At 37.1% G+C, this 26,063-nt stretch overlaps 1 protein-coding gene across 2 annotated transcripts in view; it reads left to right on the top strand.

Moving 5' to 3' along the window:
- Window positions 1-23,648, top strand: part of efcab7.L (EF-hand calcium binding domain 7 L homeolog) — a 39,842-nt gene extending 16,194 nt beyond the window's left edge. The window contains exons 5-14 of one of the 2 annotated variants that reach the window (XM_018256808.2): window positions 881-1,070; window positions 2,854-2,975; window positions 7,747-7,888; window positions 9,102-9,205; window positions 9,761-9,918; window positions 13,306-13,439; window positions 19,438-19,586; window positions 21,266-21,475; window positions 22,695-22,802; window positions 23,415-23,648. In XM_018256808.2, coding sequence (XP_018112297.1) covers window positions 881-1,070; window positions 2,854-2,975; window positions 7,747-7,888; window positions 9,102-9,205; window positions 9,761-9,918; window positions 13,306-13,439; window positions 19,438-19,586; window positions 21,266-21,475; window positions 22,695-22,802; window positions 23,415-23,489 — 1,392 coding nt within the window. In that variant the 3' untranslated portion in view covers window positions 23,490-23,648. 2 annotated transcript variants of the gene reach the window in all.
- Window positions 23,649-26,063: the final 2,415 nt, after the last annotated feature.

Raw genomic sequence — 26,063 nt, 5'->3', positions numbered from 1 at the left:
ACACCTTCAGCACACAGGCAGCAGTATAGACCAAGTGGTAGATCATTTCACTAATGTGCCCAAATATTACTGCTACAGCTATACAATTCCTTGTTTAAATGAGTTAAATTATGTTAATGGTTCAAAGGATGTCAGGCTGAATGGTCGGCCCCCACACATTTCCACCTCACCAAATCTGGCCCTCGTAACAAAAAGTTTGGACACCCCTGCCTTAGTGCAGTTTGCTAAATGTCTAGTCACCTGTAATAAACATATTTGTTGCTTAAGGTTACAACACCTAGGCATCAATGTGTGTATGTACTGTATATAGGTAATTAGTATTGATCCCCTAATGCATAGCTGTTTTCATTAGATTTGTATTTAGGATTTCAACCAGACTAATGCTGCATAAGAGCAGTCAGTCAAGCTTTACTGGTGGCAGTGGGGCTCATTCATTAACACTGGGCAAATTTGCCCATGGGCAGTTACCTTTAGCAACCAATCAGTGATTAGCTTTTTAAAGGCAGCTGCAATTAGAACAATTAATGCAGCAATCTGATTGGTTGCCATGGGTTACTGCCCATGGGCAAATTTGCCCAATGTTGATAAATGACCCCCAGTGTTCCCATAAGCTGCAGTGCTGTACGTTTGTATTCCAGCCAATGGAAGCATTGTGTAGCACTAACAACACTATTGTTGTAACTATTGGAAATTCTTTGAACTTAGCAGCTGTGTAACATTATTACTGTACTGCTGCCCATTTTATGGATGAATGTAGACGGATAAACAAAAAAAGAAAGCTTATTGGCTTCTCAAGGTAGTCAAATTTATATATGTTTGTATTGTAAATAATAATCAGATTAAGTATACATTTTTTTTATTGCTTGTATTATCTTGGCAGTTTTGTAGCACATTCTTTAAAACCTGTGAACAGTGTGCTAAGGTAGCATCAGAGAGAATGGACAGCAATAGCAAAGCAAAACGACAGCAGTTTGGAAGCTATATCGAAAAGTCACCAGAGCGTTCCTCGTCACCAAAATCATCGCATGGAAATTTAAAGCTTTTTGATTCTGAAACTTCTACAAGGAAAGGTATATTCAAAAATATATTCATTGTGTTTTTTAAGGTATTGGTAATTAATGAATGTACCCATAGACTGTACTTCCCCTATACATCTGTGCTCTTAATTCACAAGGCTTGTTTTTTCCAGTTGTTATAATATAGTTGGGTGCTTTCAGATACCTTCTTAAGGTATCTTTACAAATTCCTCTTAACCTCAGCCCAGATCTGAGTGCACCTTGAAAATTCACCACTTAAAGGGGTTCTTCACATTAAATTAAATTAAAATTGCTATTCTGAGACTTGCAATTGGTCTCTATTTGTGTTTTTAATAATTTTGCTTTTTGTTTAGCAGCTCTCCAGTTTAAAATATCAGCAGCAATATGGTTGCTAGGGTCTGAATTACCTTATCAACCAGGCAGTGAGACTGGAATATGAATAGGAGAAGTCTGTATAGTAAGATAATTAATAAAAAGTAACAATAAAATTTTAGCCTAACAGAACATTGCCAGTGAACCCTATTTCATATGAAAGCTGGAAGGAGTCAGAAGAAAAAGGCAAATAAATTAAAAAAAATCTATAGAAAAAAATGAATACCAATTGAAAAGTTGCTGAGAATTGGCCATTCTGTAACATAGTAAAATGGCCCTTATTTACCTGAGGAGTATGTGTGTTCATACAGTATATTATACGTTATACTAAGGGGCAGATTCACTAAGCTCGAGTGAAGGATTCGAATGAAAAATACTTCGAATTTCGAAGTATTTTTTTGGTACTTCGACCATCGAATTGGTTAAATTCGTTCGAATTCGAACGAAATCGAACGAATCGAACGAAAAATCGTTCGATTATTCGACCATTCGATAGTCGAAGTACTTGCCCTTTAAAAAAAACTTCGACCCCCTACTTCGGCAGGTAAAACCTACCGAAGTCAATGTTAGCCTATGGGGAAGGTCCCCATAGGTTTGCTAACCTTTTTTTGATCGAAGGATTTTCCTTCGATCGTTGGATTCAAATCCTTCGAATCGTTCGATTCGAAGGATTTAATCGTTCGATCGAACGAAAAATCCTTCGATCGATCGATCGAAGGATTAGCGCTAAATCCTTCGACTTCGATATTCGAAGTCGAAGGATTTCAATTCGAGGGTCGAATTTCGAAGTATTTTTAACTTCGAAATTCGACCCTTAGTGAATCTGCCCCTAAGTATATTATACTTTATACTATGTATATTATTTATATTATACTATGAGGCTCATTTACTAACAATCAAATATTGATTATTTTTTTTCCATGAATCTCTAAAAATTTTTGGCTTTCTCATTTTTTTTAAAATGCTCTAAAAATTTTAGCTTAGTAAGTGTAAAAACCACAAAAACCACTAATACAAGATAAAAGTAGTTGAGGTCCTTTAGAAGTCAATGAGAGCTGCGGTTATCCTGTTGGACAGCTTTAAATCATTTTAGACTTTTAGAGGTTTTCAGATATTTTTTTTCATTAGGAAAAAACTAGAAATTTTCGACGTACAGGATGTTATTTTTTTGGCGCATCATCCAGCATAATTATTTTATTAAGATTTTTTAATAAATGTCATGATATTGGTAGTTTTAGAATTTGTGAGTTTAGTCATGGTTTCAAAAAACACTAAAATCCGAACTTCGATAAATAGGCCTCCACGTGTTAGTATAATATTGTTGAAAGTGTCACTGGAGATGCAGGATTTAAAGTTCTCACTTAAGGAAAAAGTTTTATCTTCTTGGCCAAGTTTATGCTTTATGAGTGTAAGGCTTAACAAGTATTTATGTTAAATGTTTCAGCAGAAAATAAATCTTCTAGGCCCTCTTCAGCTCGTAGCTACAAAGCTACAATGTCTACAGTAATTAATATGGGCATACCTGGGACCAGAACTGCCAAGCTCATTGAGCCTAATAATTTAAAGGTAAGTCGATTTTTTTTAATCTGTTGTGAATTTTTTTTGTCTTTGAGTACAATTGTTGTGTCTTTGATTTTCCAGTTAAAGACACAAAAAATATTTCTGTATCCAAGTGGGATATTAATGCATTTGTTTTGTTAAAAAAAAAAAAAAAAAGATACCTTTGTCTGTTTTTGATATATGGCCTTACTTTAAGTAACATTTCATATTCCCTGATATTGCACATACAACATACAGGTATACCATTATATCTAAGATTGAGCTTAATATTAATGAGATTGGCCTGTGGAGGGGTAAAATTTGTGTAGCCAGATATTTTTCTGCAGCGTGCACATACGTTTTAGGGCTCAGACATCCTGTAACTTTCACTTTTTATTTTTCATCTGAACATTTTATTTTAACATTTTGGAGTTAACCGTTACAAAATGTTGCTGTTACGTAAGGAACGTCAATAAATATTCAGTGGCAAATGCTGATCCAACCTCACAAAAATGAACCAATGTGAATTCTTTATAAAATCGCCATCTTTATTACATATACTTTAAAAATATACGGGCCCGGAATGTTTTTATATTTTGAGATAGGTATCTTGTGGTCAGTGATTTTACTGGGCCCCACAGCAAAATATTTTTAGGCCCTCAAAATGTCTAGAGATTGACCTGTTTTACCAATATTTATTGGTACCTCCTGGGTCCCCCTGCAGCCACAGGGTCTGCTTCCTCTGTAGTTACACCCCTGCTTGTGGTGCTAAGAAATATTCAACAGGAATTTGGAATCATTGCCCATAAATATGTAATTTAATTGTGAGGCAACACAAAGCTCACCATTTTGAAGTTATGCCTTATCCCATAAACTTTGTGATTCTATCATTACATTGCTACTGTTCTGTCCCATCTTATTTTTCATCTTTCTTCTCTTCAGCTGTGTTTGCTTTTCCCGTCAATCTCTGTTATGTACCCTTTCTCTTAACTTTTCTTCCTGTTTCTTTGGAACGCCTACTTTCTGTAACCACACACTCTTATGCAATTTTGACTGCTTTCTGTTCTGCTGGTTTTTATTTTTTGGGTTTTTTTTGTCCCTTTTTAGTCTCCCATCTCCTTTTATTTTGACATTATGTATCCCTTTGGTTCTCCTGATTCTTTAGTCAAGGAAAATTGTTACATGTCTGAGGCTAAGTGTCTGTGCATGTATCTATGTGGATGGAGGGGTATGTTGGTGCATGTATTTGGTGAAGGTATGATTTGTAAAGAAGACCCTTGAACCCATCTTCTCCAGTTATTTACTGTATTGTTTTTATCCATCATCAAAGAATGGGGGAGGCACATGTACAATTAGGGGCAGATTTATCAAGGGTGAATTTCGAAGTTAAAAAACTTCGAATTTCGACCATTGAATAGGCCAAATTCGATAATCGAACTTTTCTTTTTGATTTTTTTTGTCCGTTTTCGAAGTAAAATCGGTCGACCATTCGGTGAAATCATTCGAATCGAACAATTCAAACGATTTAATCGAACGATCTAACGATTTTCAAAAAAAATCCATCGGCTTTTTAAAACTTAGCCAAATTTTGGCTATAGGTTCTAGGAGGTCCCCTTAGGCTAACATAGCAATTCGGCAGGTTTACGGTGGTGAAATGTCGAAGTTTTTTTAAGTGACAGTACTTCGATTTTCGAATGGTCGAATATTCAAAGTATTTTCTATTCGAATCAAAGTCGAATTTGGCCTATTCGATGGTCGAAGTACCCAAAAAATACTTAAATTCAAAGTTTTTTCATTCGAAAATTTATTTCGACCCTTAGTAAATCTGCCCCCTAACGTGTGATTTGTTTGATCGTAGCCATATATTTCTTTAATATACATATTAACATAATTTAATGTATTAAATATAAGGTTGTGTTTAATATAGCATGATGTGCACACTTATCTCCATTTAAGTGACACACATTGCAGAAATAAAGAACATGATGCCAATTAATATACAGCACTTGGAACCTTGATAAACGGTTTTGGTTCCCCCTCTCTTAAATCTGTATTGATTTTCATTTAGATCTTGACTTTATTTACTTTGATAAATCACTTCCGTACCTTCTCCTGTGGGGGACACATCAAAGTCCCTTTCCAGAGTCAATATTTGTAGAGTGTTATTATTGATCGTTGTTCTTTTGTTTTTCTTTTCTTTACTTTCAGTTTACTAGGCATTTTTTCTTTGTTCAACTGAAAATAATTGCTGTAGACATCGAGCACATAAAGTGCAAACTGCCAGACCACCCTTAAATGAGTACCAGGAGATTTCCTTGTGCCAAATCAAATTATTCTATAACTATAGCTGAAAATGCTGAAATCACTGCTCCCCTGGGATTTGTTCTTGCTTCAATAACAACGCCTGGTTTCTTTCTGCCCCTGTGTCCTTTAAATCATTGTTTTTTTTTCCAAAAGCAGCTATTTCTTAGCTAGCTAGCTTTATCACTAGTATTCATTAAAAAAAAAACACACATGAGAAATTCACTTTTTGAACTATGTTGAACAGCTATGGAATCCATTATCTGGAAACCCTTTATCCAGAAAGCTCCAAAGTACAGAATGGCTGTCTCTCATAGGGGAGACTAGCGAAGTTACGCCGGCGATCGTTAGTAAATCGGCAAAGTACCGAAATGACATCACGCTGGTGAATTTTCGCCCACGTTAGTAACTTTGTCCTTTAGTAAGTGCAACTTCGATTCGCTTGTTGCAGTAACGCAAGCACAACTTCGTCAGCATTCCGCGCCCTGGACGCAGCTTCGGATTTTAGTGAATTAGCGTTGTCTGGGAGAATTTACGCCTGGCGAAGTGTTGTGATTGGGATTCAGTAAATGACTCTGCCTTAGTGTTGGGGAGAAGGTGCTGAATCTGCTTGTTTTTGTGTGTGATTGAGCCTGTTTGATTGAGACTGAGTTTGTGGGTGCATGTGAGTGACCGTGTGTTATTGTGCATTAAGGGGGATATGGTTACCTGTGTATATCGCACCAAGGAATCTCCCCAAATCCCAGTCTAAGCCCTTCTTTAAATATTCTTGAAGGAGAAGGTTCTGGTTTGCCAGCACTGCGTTTAAACTATCCCAATAAGTTTCTCAATATAAAGCATTTATTAACCATCAAATATATTATATAATATGAGGCTGTCGTTGGTCAGCCTTCTTTATATACTTTTTATATAACAAGATATAGGGGCTTTTTCGGATTTTATATCAGTTCCTGGGAGAGACACATAACACCTTATACAGTATACCACAGGCAAATAAACATTTAACATTTTATAAAGGACATTCCCCCTCCAATAGTGATGTGCAGGAAGAAGAGCTCACTACCCGCCTGCCACCCGCGAATAGGGGTGCGAGGTTGGACCGAACCCATCCGACCTGCAGGTGTCGGCCCGCGCATCTCTACCCCCAACTAATATGTGTTACCGTATCTTTAAAAGCTGCCTATGCTAGGGAGAATTATTGAGTGATGTAATTTAACAGAAGCCTGAAGGATGCAGCAGGTGAGACATTTTTGTGATGCACAATGTATGCTGATTTAGGGGCCCGCTGGCAATAATGAGTACTTAGGTGGAACTGATGGGTACCATTGTGCCAGTTGCAAAGTAAAGCCATTCTGCTTTCTGTGGATCTAAAAATCACGATTTATTCTGATATACAGGGGTTTGGCATCACCTTAATTAATAAATGCAGGTCATTTTATTTGCAGAATATTTCCCCCTGGAAGATTTCCTGCAGCGACACATGCTTATTTATGCTAACCAGACTACAGCCATTGTACTTACTACACTTCTTTTAGCCCCAATGTATATTTCTTGTTTAAACCCATACATTGCCAGAAACACTCTTTGTTCTTTCTCCACTCTCATATGCTCATACACTCTCTCATATGTGCAAGAAATCCCTTGCTCTAATGTCTCACTGTCTAATCTTGCCTTCATCATCATCGTAATTTATATAGCACCAGCATGTTACATTAATTTAAAACGAACTGGGATCTTCACTAACCAGGATTAATGTAAAAAATAGGTTTAGATGGACCACCTCTCTTATAAGGTTAAAGGGTTAGGGTACATTTGAAACATAAGGAATATGAAACAGTTGGTGATTTGTGATTTATTGATGTCTGATTAATCAAGATACACTTGAGAGCTTCTTCTATAGTTCAGGGAGCGTTTAAAAGTTGTGCCAGGATGCTTACATGCGACACCCTGAAATTTTCTAAACTGGTATTTTCTTTTTCTCCAATATCCTGTTTTCCTTGTTCCCCAAAATTTAGATAGTTAGCACTTGTTAGCAGGGTCCTTAAAGGGGTTGTTCAACTTATAAACACTTTTTCAGTTAGCGTATCAGATTGTTCTCCAGAAAGTTCAATGGTTCTGGTGTTTCCATCTGGCAGCTCAGTAATTCAGGTGCAGATTCTGAACTGTTACAATTTTGCAACAACAACATCTGAAACCATCTGAAAAAAAGTGTTGCAAGGTGAACAACCCCTTTAAATCTTCCTGTTTTATTTTCTTAGCTTTATTTATGGTGTACATATTGAATGCACTAGCTCTTTTGTAATTCCAAACCAATTCAAGTGATTATTCTCCACTAAAAGAATGCTAAAGAAAAAAAGTTGCTTGTGTCATCTTCAGGGCTGGAATACCAGCATAAAATGATACTGCAGTTCATTTTTTACATAGCAGCACTAATGCACAGATAGGAAAAAAGGTCGGAATATAAGATCAAACCATTAATGTTTGTGTCGTTTTTCAGGACTGGCATACCACATCAACCAAAGGATGCTTTTTTCTGGAGGACAATGGTGATATAATCAGCCATCATTACAAATTACAAGTTTCTGAAAAGTCAACAGTTTATCTTACAATTAAACCTTTAAACCTCAGCAAAGTTGAAGGTAGGCATTTTCACGTAAACGTATAGTAGTTGATTCTGATCAATTTGCAGTACAGGTATGGAATCAGAAATCCAGTATCCAGAAAGCTTTGAATTAGGGGAAGGCCATTTCCCTTAGATTCCATTTTGAATGAAAGGATTCGAAAAGAATTTTTTTTTTAAATGATTGCCTTTTCCTCTGTAGTAATAAAACAGTGCCTTGTATTTGTTCCTAACTAAAATATAATTAATCCTTATTGGATAATCCTTATCTACTAAAAATGATTTTAGTAGACTTAAGGTATGAAGATCCAAGTCACAGAAAAATGAAAAAAAAAAATCACAGGTCTCTAGCATTCTGAATAACTGGTCCAATACCTGTATTTGTTATTGGAAATGTCACACTCTTGATTACACGATAATTTCTAACTTTATTCTGAACCCCAATTAGGAAAAAAGCCAATGGACTCTGATGTGGGAATTAGGGAATGCTATGGGATTTTCTCTAGTGTCATAGAGCAACTAACAGCATTTTCTATTTTTCACACATCAGCCCAAATGAAAAATCTGTGGGAATATATGATGAGACATTTGGTTCTCTAGTGACTAAACATAGTCATCATATGGCCAAACTATGCAACACAATCAGCAGCCTGAAAAATGGAACATAATCATTTTAGCATTATGATTGGCAATATTTCTTAAGCACTTGGATGGTATCACAAAGAGTCTTTGTATTATTTTAAAGCACTGTATATTCTGCCCTCTAGTGCTTAGTTTTATGAACTGTATATCAAAATAATGTTCCTATGCTTAATTATCATGCCTTCACACAGTTTGTACTTATTTATAGGGTTCCTTTACTAAGTGGTAGCAAGAAAAGAGTAGCAGTGTGCTTTTTTTGTGCTTTGCACCCTGCTCTCTCTCTTTAAATTTTGGCAGGACTCTTTGCGTCATATCTGATTGCAGACACCTCGTGCTGCGCTGTTCATGAGGGACAGGCAAGGGAAGGCACGAATGCATCCATCCTGCATACCCTTCCCCTAACTTGCATCTCATTCAGGGAGTGGCAGCAGAATCTGGCCAAAATAGGGGCCCTGCATTCAGATCTTGCCCATAGCAACCAATCTGCAATTACATTTGAAAAGTCACCTACAAGTTAACAAACAAAAGCAAAAATCGTATGTGTTCTTTTTATTATTGGTGGATGTTAATTACTCTGTTATTTTCTTCAGGAAAACCTTCCCCATGGATGTCCGTTGACACTTCCCTGTTTATTCTTAAGGAAAATAATGGCCGAGCAGACCTGGTTTCTTTCACAGAGCTCAGGAACAAAGAGGCAAGGAACTTTCTTTTAGTACAAACAGGGTTATGTACTGTACTTATGGACTGTACATGAATATAACTCTTACATTGTGAAGAATAGTAGTCAATGAGTGTTTTTCCCTAAGAAAGCTCTTCTGCTGTGCCCTAAAACTGTCCCTGCTCAACTGCACAATGACTTGCTGAAAATGTTAAAAAGTAATAAAGTGAAATCTTGAGGGCAGATTTATCAAAATGTGAGTTTACATTTTAATAAATAAAAACTTACCCATATTCTATTAATTTTTATGGAATTTTGGAAGTGTATTTATCAAATTGTGAGTTCTAACTTTCACTCACTGATAAATATGCTTCTAAAAATCCGATAGGAATAAATAGAATGTGGGTGAGAATTTATTTAAATCTAAACTCACATTTTGATAAATCTGCTCCTTAATATCTGTGATAATATTATGAATACACTGATGAAAACTAAAGTTAACAGTATATTCATTTTATTCTGTTTTAAACAGTGAATGTATTTTATCATTATGAATAAGGTTGGTTTCTTACCACTTCTGATTCTTTGTAGACCTCTGGATGGAAAGGGGAGCTTGGAGTTGGTGTTTACTGGCTTATTCCATTTACAACAGGGTGTAGACTGAGGAAGAAAAAAAAACAAACCATCAAAGAAGCTCGGTTGGTGTACAGAGATGGAAACGAAGATTTAGTTCTCACGCCGGAATTTAAGTAAGTCTTATTGAGGATGTCTGTATATAAAAAAATAGTGGGAGTTAAAATAATATAATTTTGAATTCAGATTTACATGTAGGAGTAGGGGCACCATTAGAAACTTTAGGGCCCTTTACAATTTATTTGTTTAGGACCCCCTATGACCAAATCTGTTGGCCACGTCACAAATGTCTAGCTTGGAACAATTTTGAACTTGGTGGGTGTGGCATCTTTTGCAACCACAGATCCTGACCCACAATTCATTTTACTGAAAAGCAGGGGGTGTAACTATAGAGGAACCCACCTTGCAACTGCTTGGTGGCTTAGGAACTATAGGGGCCCAGTGAGACATGATATGGAAAATGTCTTGTTCCCAAACATGTAGGTGCCAAATGATCTTGGTAAAGGGAGCAATAGCTAGTCATTCCACTTCTCAAAATTTCATGTAGGTGACTACCCCCAGTAAATTGATCCCAATAAGTAATGAACATAATGAATTTGCTAATAAGCCAGTCGATTAGGGGTCAGTGGATTTTGCATAAGGTTAAACCCTATACACCTTCCTGTCTCTGTCACCTGTGTTGTCATCACTATGTAAGTTATGTAAGTTTCTGTATCCTTTGTTTATAAATGCAAAAACAAGGTTTAATATCATACTAAATGTGAATTCAAGATATTGCAAATTATTACCTTATATACTCGTGTATAAGCCGACCCGCGTATAAGCCGAGGTACCTAATTTACCTAAAACTGGAAAAATTTATTGACTCGTGTATAAGCCTAGGGGGGTGAGAAATTATTTTAGGACATGGCCAATTTAAAGCTTTAACGTTGCTGCTTACTCACTGATCTGAAGCATGCACTGACTCCTCCATGCTGCTGCACATACTTCTCCCTCCTCCTCGCTTAATTCTGCTCCAGCCCCTCCCCTCTCAGCTCTTGTCAATCAGTCCTCCCTCTCAAATGACAATGGTAGCTCACAAACTTACACGGAGGGTTAAAGGAGAAGTAAACTGCCGCCTCCTTTCCCCCTATTACGAGGCTGCAGCGTCCCAGGGCACGTCACAAAGGGAGAAGACGCGTGCCTCCGCTCCCTGTACAGGTGCGTGCTCGTATCACAGAGTGAGCGCGAACCTCATCCACGTCTCGAGCGCTCCTCTTCTAAACTCTTGTGCGCTCCTACGCGCAATACGGTAATGCGCACACAGTACTGAGTACTGAGTGACGAGAGCTGAGAGGGGAGGTGCTGAGGGCTAAGGAAGCCACGAGCGGGGAGAAGTATGGGCAGCACGGAGGAGTCACTGCACACTTCAATCAGTGAGTAAGCGGCAACCTTTTTTAGCTGACCCGCGTATAAGCCGAGGTAGAGTTTTTCAGCACATTTTGGGTGCTGAAAAACTCGGCTTATACGCGACTATATATGGTAGCAAAAATTCTGATTTATGTACCAAATAGGTATGCAGATCACATTCACAGCTGCAGTATTTCTGGATAAAGTTTAGTTTATTTTTTCAATAAAGCTTACAATGTCACTGAAGTATACAGTTGCACTGAATTTAAATCCAAAAACATTCTATTCCTCCAATGGATAAAATAGCATGTTACAAATTGTGTACAAACAAAGAAATAAGCCATGGGATATTTACAGTAAAACCCCCATTTTATGTCATGTGTGTATCAGATTATTCTCTGTACATATACTGTGTTTATTTCTTCCCAGATTTTATGTATTTTGCCTGAGCTTTACATTCATTTCCCTTGGTCCCATAGGCTAGGGCCACACTAGGAAGCCAAGAATCGGCTTCTCCTCTGCTGCTTTTCTTATTGAAGTGCCTGCACCCGGAAGCATAGTCTCCACTCAGGTGCAGGCAAGTGTGGCGGATAACGGCTGTGAAATGTGAAACGTGCAGGCCAAGATCTCCATTCGTGTGACCCTAGCCTTAATCTATGTAAAAGCTGACATCTACTGTATCTGAAAACCCATAAAGACTATGGTGCACACATGGTGGTTATGTAACAAAAGGTGCAAAGTTTACTACAAGTCTAATCACCTATGGCAGCCAACGAACAAGAAGCAATTACAGGCAGTCCCTGGGTTACGAATGAGATCGGGTCTGTAGGTTTCTTCTTAAAGGGGATCTATCGCGAGAATGAAAATTTAATATAAGCTTCGTCTCACTGAAATAAGACACTTTCTAAATAGAATCAATTACAAATTCTGTACCGTTTAAGAAAAAATTCAAGTTAATCTTCAGTATCTCACTCTCCACAACCTGTCATTCTCCATGATCTCTTCCTGCTGAGGTCTGGGTCAAATTTTGATTGACAGGTATGTCTAATACGTCTTTTAGGGGGCTCCCTTTCCTAGCAGAATAGCTCAAATAACCAACTACAGCACAAACAAAAAGTAACAAAACTGGCTCCATCTACTGCATGAAATCTGAATGGAGCGAGGCAGGTTGCTCAGAGGGGGAAAGTGAAGAAAAACTTGATTATTTCACAAATGGTACAGAATTTTTAAGTGATTATATTTAGAAAGTTTCTTATTTCAGAAAGATGATGCTTATATTAAATTTTCTTTTTTGCGATTGATCCCCTTTGAGTTAAATTTGTATGTAAGTTGAAACATATACATTTTCAGATGTCTGTCATAACATAGTATTTATTTTTACCTTTCTGTGCATATGTATTTTTACCTTTCTGTACACCGCAGTAGACAACACATGCCAGAGGGGATTGGGGCAGGTGGTTTATTAAAGCTAAATTCTAATAAAGGCCAAGCAAATCACAGTACATTAGTGTAATAGCCATATGTATTTTTACCTTTCTGTACACCGCAGTAGACAACACATGCCAGAGGGGATTGGGGCAGGTGGTTTATTAAAGCTAAATTCTAATAAAGGCCAAGCAAATCACAGTACATTAGTGTAATAGCCTCTGTAAGTATGTGTTGTATGTAAGTTGGGTGTATGTAACTCGAGGACTGCCTGTATTGGTCACTTATTTAAAAACAAACATCTTATTGGTTGTTATGGGTTACTGCAACTTTGCAACCTTGGTGCCTTTTATTGCATATGAGGGACAATGTTTGTGTTGTATTGGTATACACAAATGTTGTAGCATCATAACACAACTTGCTTCTGTTAAATTGTTGCAGGTTGCCCAGCACCTATTAATCTATTAACACACTGTGGCAGGTTTTCAAGTGCTAGTAATTCACATATTGTAATATTATGTAAATTATTTTGATGTATTAGGTCAGAGCTAGTGGGGTGGATGATGACAACTAAAATTTTTGTTTGTGCTGGAGTTGGTTATTTCAGTTATTCTGCTAGGAAAGAGAGCCCCCCTAAAAGAACTAAAATTTCAATAAACTGTACCTATTTTTTCACGCTTTTATTATAGATCTGCTTTATCAGACATGTTTGACATAATTGATTTAGATGGAAATGGTCTTCTGAGCCTGGCAGAGTATAATTTCTTTGAGATGAGAACCAGTGGTGAAAAATGTGATCTTGATGCCTGGGAGGTGTGCAAAGGTAAGCTCTGTTGTAGTCTGCCTTTTATTCACCTTGCCCAAAGATGATGTTTTTTTATTAATGAAGTCACTTACTTCAGTTATTTAACAAAAAAAAGTATGTTATTGGGAGATAATTTGGAACAGATTTAAATATGTAGCACTATCTTCTTGATAATACATGGTATATTGCATGCTGTAAAAAGTCCACTAACTCTGAGCAAAACATTTGCATTTTTATGGTTTCTATTAAGAATGCATTAGAACTGAATTACATTTCTTTTAACCTTTCAGCAAGACATTGAAAAAAAGCTTTTGGCATAAAGGCCACACGCTTATAACATTTATTATGGTATGACCTTAATATCACCTGCTTCCTTTGCATCGAATTCTTGGATCTTTGGACAGACACTTTACATTGCTGAGAACAACACTGTTAGTACAGTTTGTCTGCATTATATGAGCTTTCCAATGTAACAATATTATGTGTTCTCTTGAAATGTGGTTTGCTGGAGACAAAATCATTTGTTATAGGACAAAAAGAATTCTAATAGGATTAGTTTCTCATAGGTTCACAGAGAGGGTTTCAGATATAAGCTATTCCTCCACTGTTTAAAATGGTATTAACAGGAAATGTAAAGCAAGGAAATCATGGTATGTTGAAGGCAATATATTTTTGAGATGTAGTAGTAAACATACAAGTAGCCCAAGCACTTGGTTAGTAAGAAACCACCATTGTCTGCTATTTTAAACAGCATGGAAGCAAGCATTGCTGCATAGATAGTATAGGGATTCACAGTTTATTTCTTCCACTTTGATGCCCAAACATACAACAACTCCAAATAGGCTTCTCATTTCATCTATTCATTTATACAATTCATATTCAGTGTAGACTTCAAGTCCACCTAAATTCTTACTGTAAGAATCTGCCATTAATATTGCTACTTCTTGGAACAATTGCAGATGGGCTGCCATTTGGTTAGGATTGCTCAGTAACACAAAAATCCGCATTCCCTACAAGGCCAAACTACCAGTGGGGGAGATGGAGCTGCAGCTTCTGTTTTTTTTTAAAAAAAATGGGCCCTTCAGATCTGGGACCAGAGACAATAAGCAAAGGACTGTACAAGACATATTGTTATGTAATTTTTGGGCATTTGTTTGTATTTTGTGTCAGTGTGTTGTGTGCAATCTATCTTTCTCAGATTCAGTTTCATCCAGTATGGTATCTGGACTGGAGGAAAGTGGATGTAATGCCAATATTTAAGTGTGACATTAATGATGGGCAAGTTATTTGAAGTCTTGTTAAGGGATCACATTCAAAATGTTGTCGTAGTGAATGGCATTATGAGCAGCAATCAGCATGGCTTTATGAAGGATAGGTCATGTCAGACAAATGTCAATGCTTTTTATGATGAGGTTAGTAAGAAGCTGGACTATGGGGGAGTAGTAGATGTGATTTATTAGGATTTTGTCACATTTGGATACAGTGCCCCACAAATGACTGCTTTCTAAACTAAGGTCTCTTGGTGTTAGTAATGTTTTTTTGCACATGGATAGGAAACTGGCTACAGTATCGGATATAGAGGACGGTTGTTAATGGTACATTCTCTACTTGGAGTAAGGTTCTTAGAGGGGTCCCACAGGGTTCTGTATTGGCAGAACTAGGGGTAGGCAGAAGAGACACCTGCATAGGGTCCAACAATGGGGTAGCTGGGCAGGTACCTGTTAAAGGGTTTGCCTACCCCTAGTCCATGTTCACTCCCTTCTTCTGCTTTCCACCTTTTCCTGCCCTCCCCTCTGCCTTGCTCTCCACTGCCCTCACCTTTGCCTCTCCTCTGTTGCAAGAAGAATTTCACCGGCACACAGGAATTGTAGTAGCAGGGCAAGCCCTTGCAATTTTATTATGCAGTAGTGCAACGTTTCGTGGTCACGCCCCTTTGTCAAGCTTGACAAAGGGGCGTGACCCCGAAACGTTGCACTACTGCATAATAAAATTGCAAGGGCTTGCCCTGCTACTACAATTCCTGTGTGCCGGTGAAATTCTTCTTACCCTTGTTGTGAGGCTGCCGATTCCTCTATCACTGGGCACCAGGATAAGAACCTTTGGGAGTGTGTGGTGTGCGGCTTCTCCATATTCTATTGGATTCTCCTCTGTTGCAGCCATATGATTTGCTCACGCTCATATGCACTCTCATAATAGCACTCGTCTGCACGTACATTGGGGTCAGTGTGGGGAGCGGTGTGGCTGGCCGGGTTGCCTAGGGCGTCCCGTCTGCTTGGCCCAGCCCTGTGTATTGGGTCCACTTTTATTTAACTTGTGCATTAATGACTTAAGGGAGTGTATTTTAAGTAAAGTTTAAGTAACGTATCAGATGGCAGATGCGATCACTGTCCATAATGTAAGGTCATGCATCTGGGATGTAAAAATATTCAAGCCATTATACCATTAATGGGACTGTGTTAGAAAAATCCAAAATGGAGTAGGACCTTAAAGTCCTTGTAGATACTAAACTTGGCTGTAAAAAGCAATGCCAGTCAGCAGCTGCAAAGGCAAACAAAGTTTTGAGCTGTATTAAAAGGGTCATACATTCATGGCAGAAGAGGTCACTCTTCCACTTTACAGAGTGCAGGTAAGGCCCCATCCAGAATATTATGTACAGTTTTGATCTCCAGTGCTCAACCAGGAAAAATGAATCATTGGCTAACTGAGTCATGATGGCAATGTTGCCCTCCCACAAAAGTACTCTTTTGGCATTGCAGTGATTATGACTTTCCTTGCCCTTTAAATTTGCTTTAAATCAAAATTTGCTCTAACTAGCTCAATTTCAGTTGCACATAGATCTGTGTTATTAATGTCTAGACTTATATTCAGTCAGTTCTAATAACACTTTTTCATGGCTTCCAAATCATCTGTTGAACTTGTCCTCAGTGGGTGCCCGATGGGAAGATATTACAAAATAGGAAAAGGAGGCAAAGGCACACTTTGGTGAGAAACGCTGGCAGGAAAATTCTAAATTAATGCATTAAAACATAACTTAATTCGCTTTAAAAGGACATAGTCTCTATTAAAATCACGTAAAAGGCACCTGTCACCGGAAATTGTTCCCTTCACTAAAGGTGTAGGTTAATATAGCCTGCAATCCGGTTGGGGAAACAAAAAAAATGGTTTTTATTTTTTATAAAGCCCCTGCCAGAGCTAGGCCACCCACATTGGGAGATGTTGTATAGAGCTCATGTGCATAACGAGACAATCTCCCGACTTGATCATTTTACGCATGTGTCTGACATAAACATGGAGGATGCATCTCACAAGCTTACATCACATGCATGAATACAATGAGAAAGTTCTGGCACTCAATCATTATGCTCATGTATGTGCCCCAAAATGGACACCCAGCCCGGAAGCTATTTTTTTTTTATAAATATTGTTTCCCCCAACTGGAGTGTGGGCTCTATTAGCATGTACCACTGGTGAGGAAAAGCATTGCAAGTGAGAAGTGCCCTTTAAGCGAATGAAGTAAAAGCTTTTCCCCAGGTGTTCCCACCAAGGTGTGCCTTTCCCTTCTTTTTCTCTTTGTTCAGTTATAGATTCTCAAACATAAATATGCAATTATTTTGCAGGTTCTGAAATTCATTACAAAAGAGCCATGGGCAATAGGTTATAGTCTTTTATTACAGTTAATATAGTTGGGCATTACCCTAACTGGTTCTTTTTTATTGATACTAGAATAATAAAAAGTGTGAATGTCCTTGGTGGAATTACTGCTTGTCCGCATTCTTTCCAATGATTGCTTATTAATATGGATGCTTTGTTCACTAGCAATTATCAGATTTTATACCCACAAATGTATTTATTTCATATACTGTGTCATATGATTCTCTGCATAGTGCAGAATACTCTACTAAGTTAATTATTTAGATTCTATAACATCCCACTTATGATTTATTTATGCCATGAAGATTCTGGTGTGACAGTGGGCTGTCATCTGACCCACAGATAGACAATTATGATTGGTACAATGAATGAGCACATTAAATTTATTTATACACATTTCCGAATGCGTAGTATTAACTATTGTATCAATGTAACAGCCGCCTTTAATGAAACTCAGGGATTCTGCTCAGCAGGGCCAAAGATAAATGTATCAACTAATGTATCAATTTAGAACAGTTTACAGAGTCGGTGACCCCCCCCCCCCCCATCCCAGAGCTGCTTTCGAAAGACATATTAAGGGTAAAAAATTGAACTTTACACTTCAATATTAGAAAAAAACTGTAACAAATAGAAAGTAATTGAAAAAAGTCTTTATTTCTGGTGAATCTAAAAACAATTGAACTGGAAAAAAGCGTTGGAAGGTGAACAATCCCTTTAAGGATAATATAAATTTTTTGCCCAAAGTTAAACCAGCACCATATTGTATTCATTATTGCCTACAAAATGCATGTATCCTAAATGTCTCCTTTAACTTATTAGGTTGTGTTAACTCAAAGGGGAACTATCACGAAAATGAAAATTTCATATAAGCTTCATCATACTGAAATAAGAAACTCAATTAAATATTCTGCATTGTTTCTGAAATATTCAAGTTTATCTTCACTATCCCTCTCAGTGATAGTGATCCCTCTTTAATAAAAAATAGTTGTGGTCCCCAATCTACAATATCTTTTTCATAATTACCCTTTTCCTTCCAGCTTATTTGCTAAACTAGATTCTCTGATCTGCTCCTTCATATGGGGCAACAAACAGCCATGCATTAGCCTTAAAACATTGACAGCTTCTAAGTCAAATGGATGGTTGGCTCTCCCTCATCTATTTATTATTTAGCTGCACATCTAGTGTATGTGGCCTGGTGGTTCTTCCCTTGGCTGACAATGCCTTTCCTATGTCAGGGGGGGTAGCAGGCTCAGTCGTGGCACTCATAGACATTCCCCTCCGAGGGGACACCCAAAGGTGTTCCCATCCATCTACCCTCAAAGTACTAGCCTTGGTGTGGACAAAACTCCTCAAGTATGATAGAAAGGCACTTTCTAAACATGCCAGATGCAGTGCTCTGAGAGAAGCTCAAAATTAAGTACAATGGCCAGTTATTTTGATACTAAATGGTTTAAATCCTTTGCTGCCTTGGCAGCAGAATACAATCTCCCTATTGCGGGGGGGGGGGGAGTGTCCTACAGCCTGAATAAGTGATGAAACATGCAGTTATGTTGTTCTTTCATAAAAAAATAAAGTTAAACCCCCTCCCCTCACCCTCCCCCCCCCCCAGTTTTTTTCTTCCCCTTCCCATTAAATAGTTCTTCTCATATTCGAATAGGATCATAAAGTACATAAATAGTTCTTCTCTTATTCGAATAGGATCATAAGGTACATAACCGCATAAAAATCAAGCTGGGAATGTATGTCAAAATGTTCTTTATTCTTGCCCGGTTGTATAACTGTGAGAAATACATTCTATTGTATGAATATTTTTTTCTCTGTGAAGCTTTAATAAATACAAAGTTTAAAATAAATAAATAAATAAAGTTAAAGGGGTAGTTAAGCTAAAATTATTTTTTTAATAATGAGTACAGATCGAAATATTAGGCTTCACGGTAACTCTTTATTTGGTTACCAGTGTTGGTGACACTAGCAACCCTAACAATAAGAAATAAACAGAATTGAAAGCTAATAGCAAATAAAAATTCTCTCTTATATGCCTCCCTCCCCATCCTGAAATGGTTCTGTGTGGATTGGGGTGAATGATAGGTTCAGACTACACTGAGACTGCACATAGGTCATATTGGAACAGGGTTTAACCGTATCCATATCTCGGCCTGATCTCCTTTGATGTCACAGGTGAGATTGGACCCTGAAAAAACTGCTGAACTGTTGTTTAGCTCAGATCCAGTGCAGGTTAATAACAGGCATGTTTTGGTTGGTTTCTGTTATTTCAATCCTTTTATCACTATTGGCTATGTAGTGCATAATGAACTCTTTATGATTGTGCTGCTTGATACATCTCTTTTTCTTTTATTCTAAACAGAAAATTTTGAAACAAAGAAAAACGAGTTAACAAGGCAGGGGTTTATGGAGCTAAATCTCATGGAGGCGAACGACCGGGAAGGAGATCCCAGTGACCTGTGGGTAACACTGCAAACCATGGGGTACAACAAAGCACTTGAAATGACTGAGGTATTAAATAAGTATTGATAAAATGTCAGTACATGAATATTGACTCAAATCTTTGTATACACTGCCTTGCAAAGGTATTCATCCCCTTGGCTTTTTACATATTTTGTTACATTCCAACCTGTAATTTAAAAGTTTCTTAATCTTATTTTATGTGACGGATCTGCACAAAATAGTCTAAGTTGGTGAAGTGAAATGAGAAAAATAGATATAAAAAAGGATTTAAAAAATCGCGGCTAAACAAATAAAACTACTCGCACACTCCCTGAAACCAAACCGGCAGAAATACTGAGGAGGGAGAACAGTGCAGGCTACGTGAAGCCAAAGAAACTAACTTCAGCAGAAAAGACAGCAGCCAGGTCAGCCATGAATTTTCCGCTTTTAATTAGGCAGCAGGCGGCCCACTTGACAGCAGGGTAGAGCGGCCCCTCAGACATTTGCCCGAATAGACAGATTACCAGTCTGGGCCTGCACATAAACTACAGTTGAATGAATGTACCCGAACTAAAGAATGTTAGAGTAAGTCCACTGATGTTCTGTAAGCTTCTTGGATTTTTAGGCAAGAAAAAGATGGTAGGAAAACAGATAAATGGATTAAAGGAGTGGTTCACCTTAAAGTTAACTTTTAGTATGACCATTTCTAAGCAACTTTTCAATTGGTTTTCATGCTTTTTTTTTTTTTTTTTTTTTTTACATTTTTAGAATGATTTGCCTTTTTCTTCTGACTCTTTCAGGCTTTCAAATGGGGGTCATGGTTGCTGGGGTAATTTGTAGCCTAGCAACCAGAAATTGTAAACTGGAGAGCTGCTGAATAAAAAGCTAAATAAGTCAAAAACCACAGATAATAAAAACATGAAAACCAATAACAAATTGTCTCGAGTATCACTCTACATCATACTAAAAGTTAACTCAAAGATGCACAACCTCTTTAAAAATGGATACATTACAGAAACATCTTGATTTAAAGGATCAGGTCAAGTTAAAACTAATTTTATGTCCAATTTTCTTCTTAACCCCACATATATGAATAAATAAAACAAAAAGGGGCATATGTATTGGAGTGAAAATAATACTCATTACAGTTCAACAAAGAGAAACCTCGCAGCTCTCTATAATCTTACAGACCATATATATCAAAGCAGCATTTACATATGATAGGGTGACTTCTCAACTTCAGCCTTTGATACATTTGATCCAAAAAATCCTATACATTTAAATATAACCGACACAATCATGGTGTGAGTCACTAAGGGGGTTAACTTGTTCTGATTGGCTGATTCTATCATAAGTCAGATATTTACAATACACCACTGACAGCATGGTTGCGTTTCAGTTAGGTTAGGTTGAGGAGGCACACTTATTAGCCATTTGTATATCAAATAAATTTTTTAAAAAAATACACCCTTTTTGTGAAAAGGATTTAGCATCCATTAGTTTAGTGGATTTTTTAAACTAGAAACCGTTCCTTTTTAATGCCTGTTATAATTCTGGTTGTTGCACAAATGTAGAAAGTAGTTTTCATATTGTCTTTACCCCTGTACATTTTGTTTCTTATTAACTTTCTTAGATGTTCTTCTTATGTGATAATTACATTCTTCATTGAATTTAAAAAACAATAATAAACTTGAATCCAGATTCATCTTAAAGTCTGCAACATCTGTTCATATCATTTTGTACAACAGGCATGCCCGTTTGTTATTGAAGTCCATGCTGAAAAATGCAGCCCACGGCTGAAAGCTGTAAGCCTGGAATCCAGCAATAAGCAGCTGCAGGGGGCAGTTTGTAAATCGGTCAAGCTCAAAGGGGATGCAAAGCCTATGGATCGTTATGAAGATGTCATTGTCTACACATACAAAAATGATACCCATGTCACATCAGTGATGGAAAATAAGGTATGAATTATTCTGGGAGAGCAGAGTAAGGTCCCTAGTTCTAAGTGTCACCTATTGTTGTTCCTGTATAGACATAACTATTACGATCTTTCTTGGAAAGTTTGTTCATTTCAATACACACGTGTACACACACGAGCTGAATCATCATTTATACAGGTAGAAACAATAGAATTCTATCTGCATCTGACGATTCAGCACTAACAACGGCCGATGTTTGGGTGCCTTCAAAGGCACCCGATCAAAATGTTCAGACGAGCCGACCGATATCCAAGTCTTCTGCCGATAATGGTTGGCTCATTTTCCCACCATACATGCACCGAGTATCGTCCGAAAATACGTTTTGTAAGATATTATCTGTGCGTCTATGGCCACCTTAAGTTAGCCACTTGTTATTGCTGATATAACATATCTCCCTTTTTGGGGTGACATTTGCTCTGACACCTGCAGTGTAATACAGTAAATGCTCACGTGGCATCTCCTTTCACTTACAACTGTTAACTGAAAAATAATTGAACATGTATTCTTCTTAAGGTGGCCATAGATGCACCGATAATATTGCACGAAAATGTTGTTTGGTGCGTGTATGGTGCGAGACCTGCTGACTGATATCGGCAGAAGACTTGGATATTGGTCGGCTCGTGGATCGGGCTGGCCGGAAAATTTTGATCGGGTCCCTTTGAAGGCACCCAAACATCAGCCATTGTTAGTGCTGAATCGTCAGTACAGGTAGAATTCTATTGTTTCTACCTGTATATCTGACTATTTAGCTCTGCACATGTGTATTGAAATGAACGATCTTTCCTGGAAATATCATTTCCAGGAAAGATCATAATTGTAACGTCTTTAGCCATCTTACAGTAAGTATCTCCTGTTTTCCACTTATAATGTCAGAGTTATTGTAATACCATGTATTTTGAATGAATGTATGTAAAACTTTATTTATAAAGGTCTACGAGAATATACGGTGCTGTACAATCATACACTGTACAAAAGTGTAATGTGGAAGAGACACAGTAGAAAGGAGATCCCTGCCCCATAGGGCTTATGGGACTAGACTAAATCATGTTCACAAGGCAATTTTCACAACGTGTGTGTGTGTGTGTGTGTATATATATATGTTCTGAAAATTGCCTTGTGAACATTATTATTATACTGTATGTATATATATATATATATATATATATATATTTTTTTTTTTTTTTTTTCTACTTTATTGCAGTCTGATGAGAAACTGATTTTGCAAGTCAACAATGAACAATGTAAAAACTGCATCAGCAGCCGAGGATTGCAAGTGTTCGCTGTGGAGCTGCTACCAAAATCAGTCATGGTAAATACAAATACTTCTCAAGTCTTATAATAATATAGTAAAGACAAATGGAACAAAATAAACAGAAGAGATTTACCCTATAAAGACTACTTAGTGAGCACTGTCGTACAAAGGGGAAAAAATAAGGAGGGAACAAGGTTTTAAATTTAGAGTTACCTGCAGTCAGTGTAAAAATTGGCAGGAGTAGGGAGGGAAGAAACAAGTGATTTATTGAAATGGCAAAAGGAAAGGCAGAGTAGCAAAGAATTGGACTTCCTCTCCATAATAAAAATGCCTATGAAATGTTCTATATCCTCCTGCTTCTTTATATGATTATGATGATTAAAAAGAAGCCTTGCAACTATTAATACATTAGGAATATAATATACTGTGTTGTAATATGACTTGTGTCTTTAAAGGATATTTTGGTGCTTTTGTTAAAGTTCTACTTTCCCACTAAGAAATTCTCCCTTAGTGACATTTAAATTATCTTTAAAAAGAGAATGTATAAATTTTGACACCCCCATTAATTATATTGGTTTCTTTGAGATCCTATGCCAATGCCCCTGTACTAAATAAAATAAAATGTATTCTTGTTGTATGATTTATTCAAACAGCTTTCTCTGCTTCTAGGTCTGTCAACATGTCATGCCACTGAATGAAAAACAAGAGTGGATGTACAATTGTGTGCAAAATATCTTATCCTAAATGCCAGTGAGCCAATATGTGGGAATTGTCGGGATTTATTTTCTAGCAGCCATGGAATCAGTATAATACATAGCACATTGTTAACTGGTGATTCAATATGTATTAACAAACATGGTGTGAAATGCCAAATGTATATAAAAATAAATTGTAGTCATTTGATGTTTTTGTTTTATGAGGAACACTTCTGTATAATGCAGGGATGGGTAACCTTTGGCATTTTACTTGTAAAAGAACTGCAAAATCAGAGCTTCCAGGTGCATACTGGAAGTTGTAGTACCAACATCATACATACAGACCTTAAGCCAGGAGTGCCCATACTTTACTAATGCGAGGTCTACTTTTAGTGATGTTGTCCCATTTTGATCTACATCCATAAAAGCATTAAAGGGGACCCGTCACCCAAAAAAATTATTCAAAACTCTATCACATTAGTCAAGCAAAATGAACTTTAATTACACTGTATAAATTATTTGAATCTTGTTTCCTTCAGTCTGGGAATTCATAATTATAGCAAGCAGGCAGCAGCCATTTTGTGGACACTGTTATTAAGGCAAGTCTTGTATCATCTCAGAATCTTGTTTGTGCACCAGAATGGGGGAACCGATGTCCATTCCCATGCCCTGGCTACACAATTAAATGGTAAAGAGAACGGGGAATGTGTGGAGAGCAGTGACATCTAGGAAGTGCTGAATGGAAAGTGAAAGTAATTGTCTGCCCCGCCTCTGACATTGGCATAGAGGAGTGGCAGACAATATTTGATTGACAGCGGAGGTTTTTAAATGAGCTTACAGCAGCTATGAATGCTTTAATAAAAAATAGAAATTGGATTTCATGTTTAATTTGAAAAGGACTTTTATTATACAGATTTTTGTGTCTGGGTGACAGGTCCACTTTAACATTCTGTTCCATAGAAAATATTACTTACTTATTATATTGATTTATGAGAATTTATATTGCTATATTTAACAAAAAACTATTTCTTCTGTAACCTTATTGTAATAAATATCTGAATGAGAAGCATGAAACAGGAGGGTGATTTAGACAAGCTGTCTGTTGACAGTGTCTTGAGATCTACTTATCACCAGCTATAGGTCTACTGGTAGATCCCGATCTACCCTTTGGACGCCCCTGCCTTATGCCTACCAACTATATAAACACAAACTGTGAATGCAGTAGTGTGGTGATGTACTATTACTATAGTAATAACTTGGTTTAGGCAAAAATATCCAAAAAACAACAACTAATGGGGATAGCTGAGCAACAATGGAAACACTTATTGCAATATTTTATATTTTAAAAAAAACATGAGGCAGTGACTATAAAGAAACACTTTGCAGTCAAAGGACAAAGACCCAGCAGAAAGGGTTACCAAAATGGTACAATGCAAATGTTTTACAACATCAAGCTGCACATTCCAAAAGTGAAACAGAAGGGAAAGTAATACACAAACATAACTTCAGTGTTAATAAATATCTTCATCAATCCTCATTAAATATAAGTTGATAATTGGCATTGCTGAAATATGGATGAATGCTAGTTTGGGCCAAGTATGATAAAGGGAAATTTTAATTACACAGGTATTGGCTGGAGCAAAAGTACAGTTAATGGAAACAAGTTTATACAGTAAACTTGTTACATGACTCTTTTATGTCACAAACTGAGAGGAGCCAACTATAAATTATGGTATGAAGTGGTTGTACCAGCAGATACATTAGATAGCTTTCAATCCTGCCTATTCTTTTTATTTAAACTATTTTCAGAGCTATTTTTTTTATAAAGGAGTATTATCCTGCTTTCACTCCTACTACAGCTAGAAATAATGAACTCTGTATAAACAAGCAATTTCCCTCCCCCCATTGTTGTGGTTGTTTTGGCTTCCATGATGAAAATTATGAAATGAAAATTCTCTAGCTTTTTCTAAGCTTGTGAGGAGATCGTTCTCATTACTTTGGTATTTCTTCTAAACCAAGACGAGACAAATGATCCTACAATATTATCCTGAATATCTAAGTTTATGAGAAAATAAGCTACACAGGATTTATCCTTAATAAGCACTTTTAAAACTGGGTTTAAATATTTAAATAAATCTACCCAGGCTGAGAGACGACATAAGCACTCAGTTCAGTGCCAGTCATTTTCTATAAGGTGGAATTTTGAATATTTTACCAACATTCAAATGAATGTAAATATACAGTATATTGAAAGGGTCTTCTCTCAAACCTGGAATACCTATAAAGTGCAAGCCTCTGAGAAATTATGGACAACAAATGAAAAGAGGAACAAAACTGAATGTAACAACCAAGATAACTATAAAATATATACTCACATTACACATTGCCAGTGGTTTTAAAGTTATTTGTAAATATAACTGCTATCCAAAGCAGTATCTTCTTGCCCCTTTCTGTTCTCTGCCCTAATGGCTCTAACATAAAACAAAGTAGCAGCTGATTAACAGACCTGTGAAGAAACATTTTTCAAGTGGAAGAAACAGCAGTATAGACAGGAAAAATACAGTTTTTAATTGCAGTTACAAATGATGACTTAAAACCACTGAACATTTTTAATGAATGTATT

The sequence above is a fragment of the Xenopus laevis genome, chromosome 4L (genome assembly GCF_017654675.1).
Source record: "Xenopus laevis strain J_2021 chromosome 4L, Xenopus_laevis_v10.1, whole genome shotgun sequence".
In the NCBI taxonomy this organism is placed as follows: domain Eukaryota; kingdom Metazoa; phylum Chordata; class Amphibia; order Anura; family Pipidae; genus Xenopus; species Xenopus laevis.
This window is presented reverse-complemented; position numbering and strand designations above follow the sequence as displayed.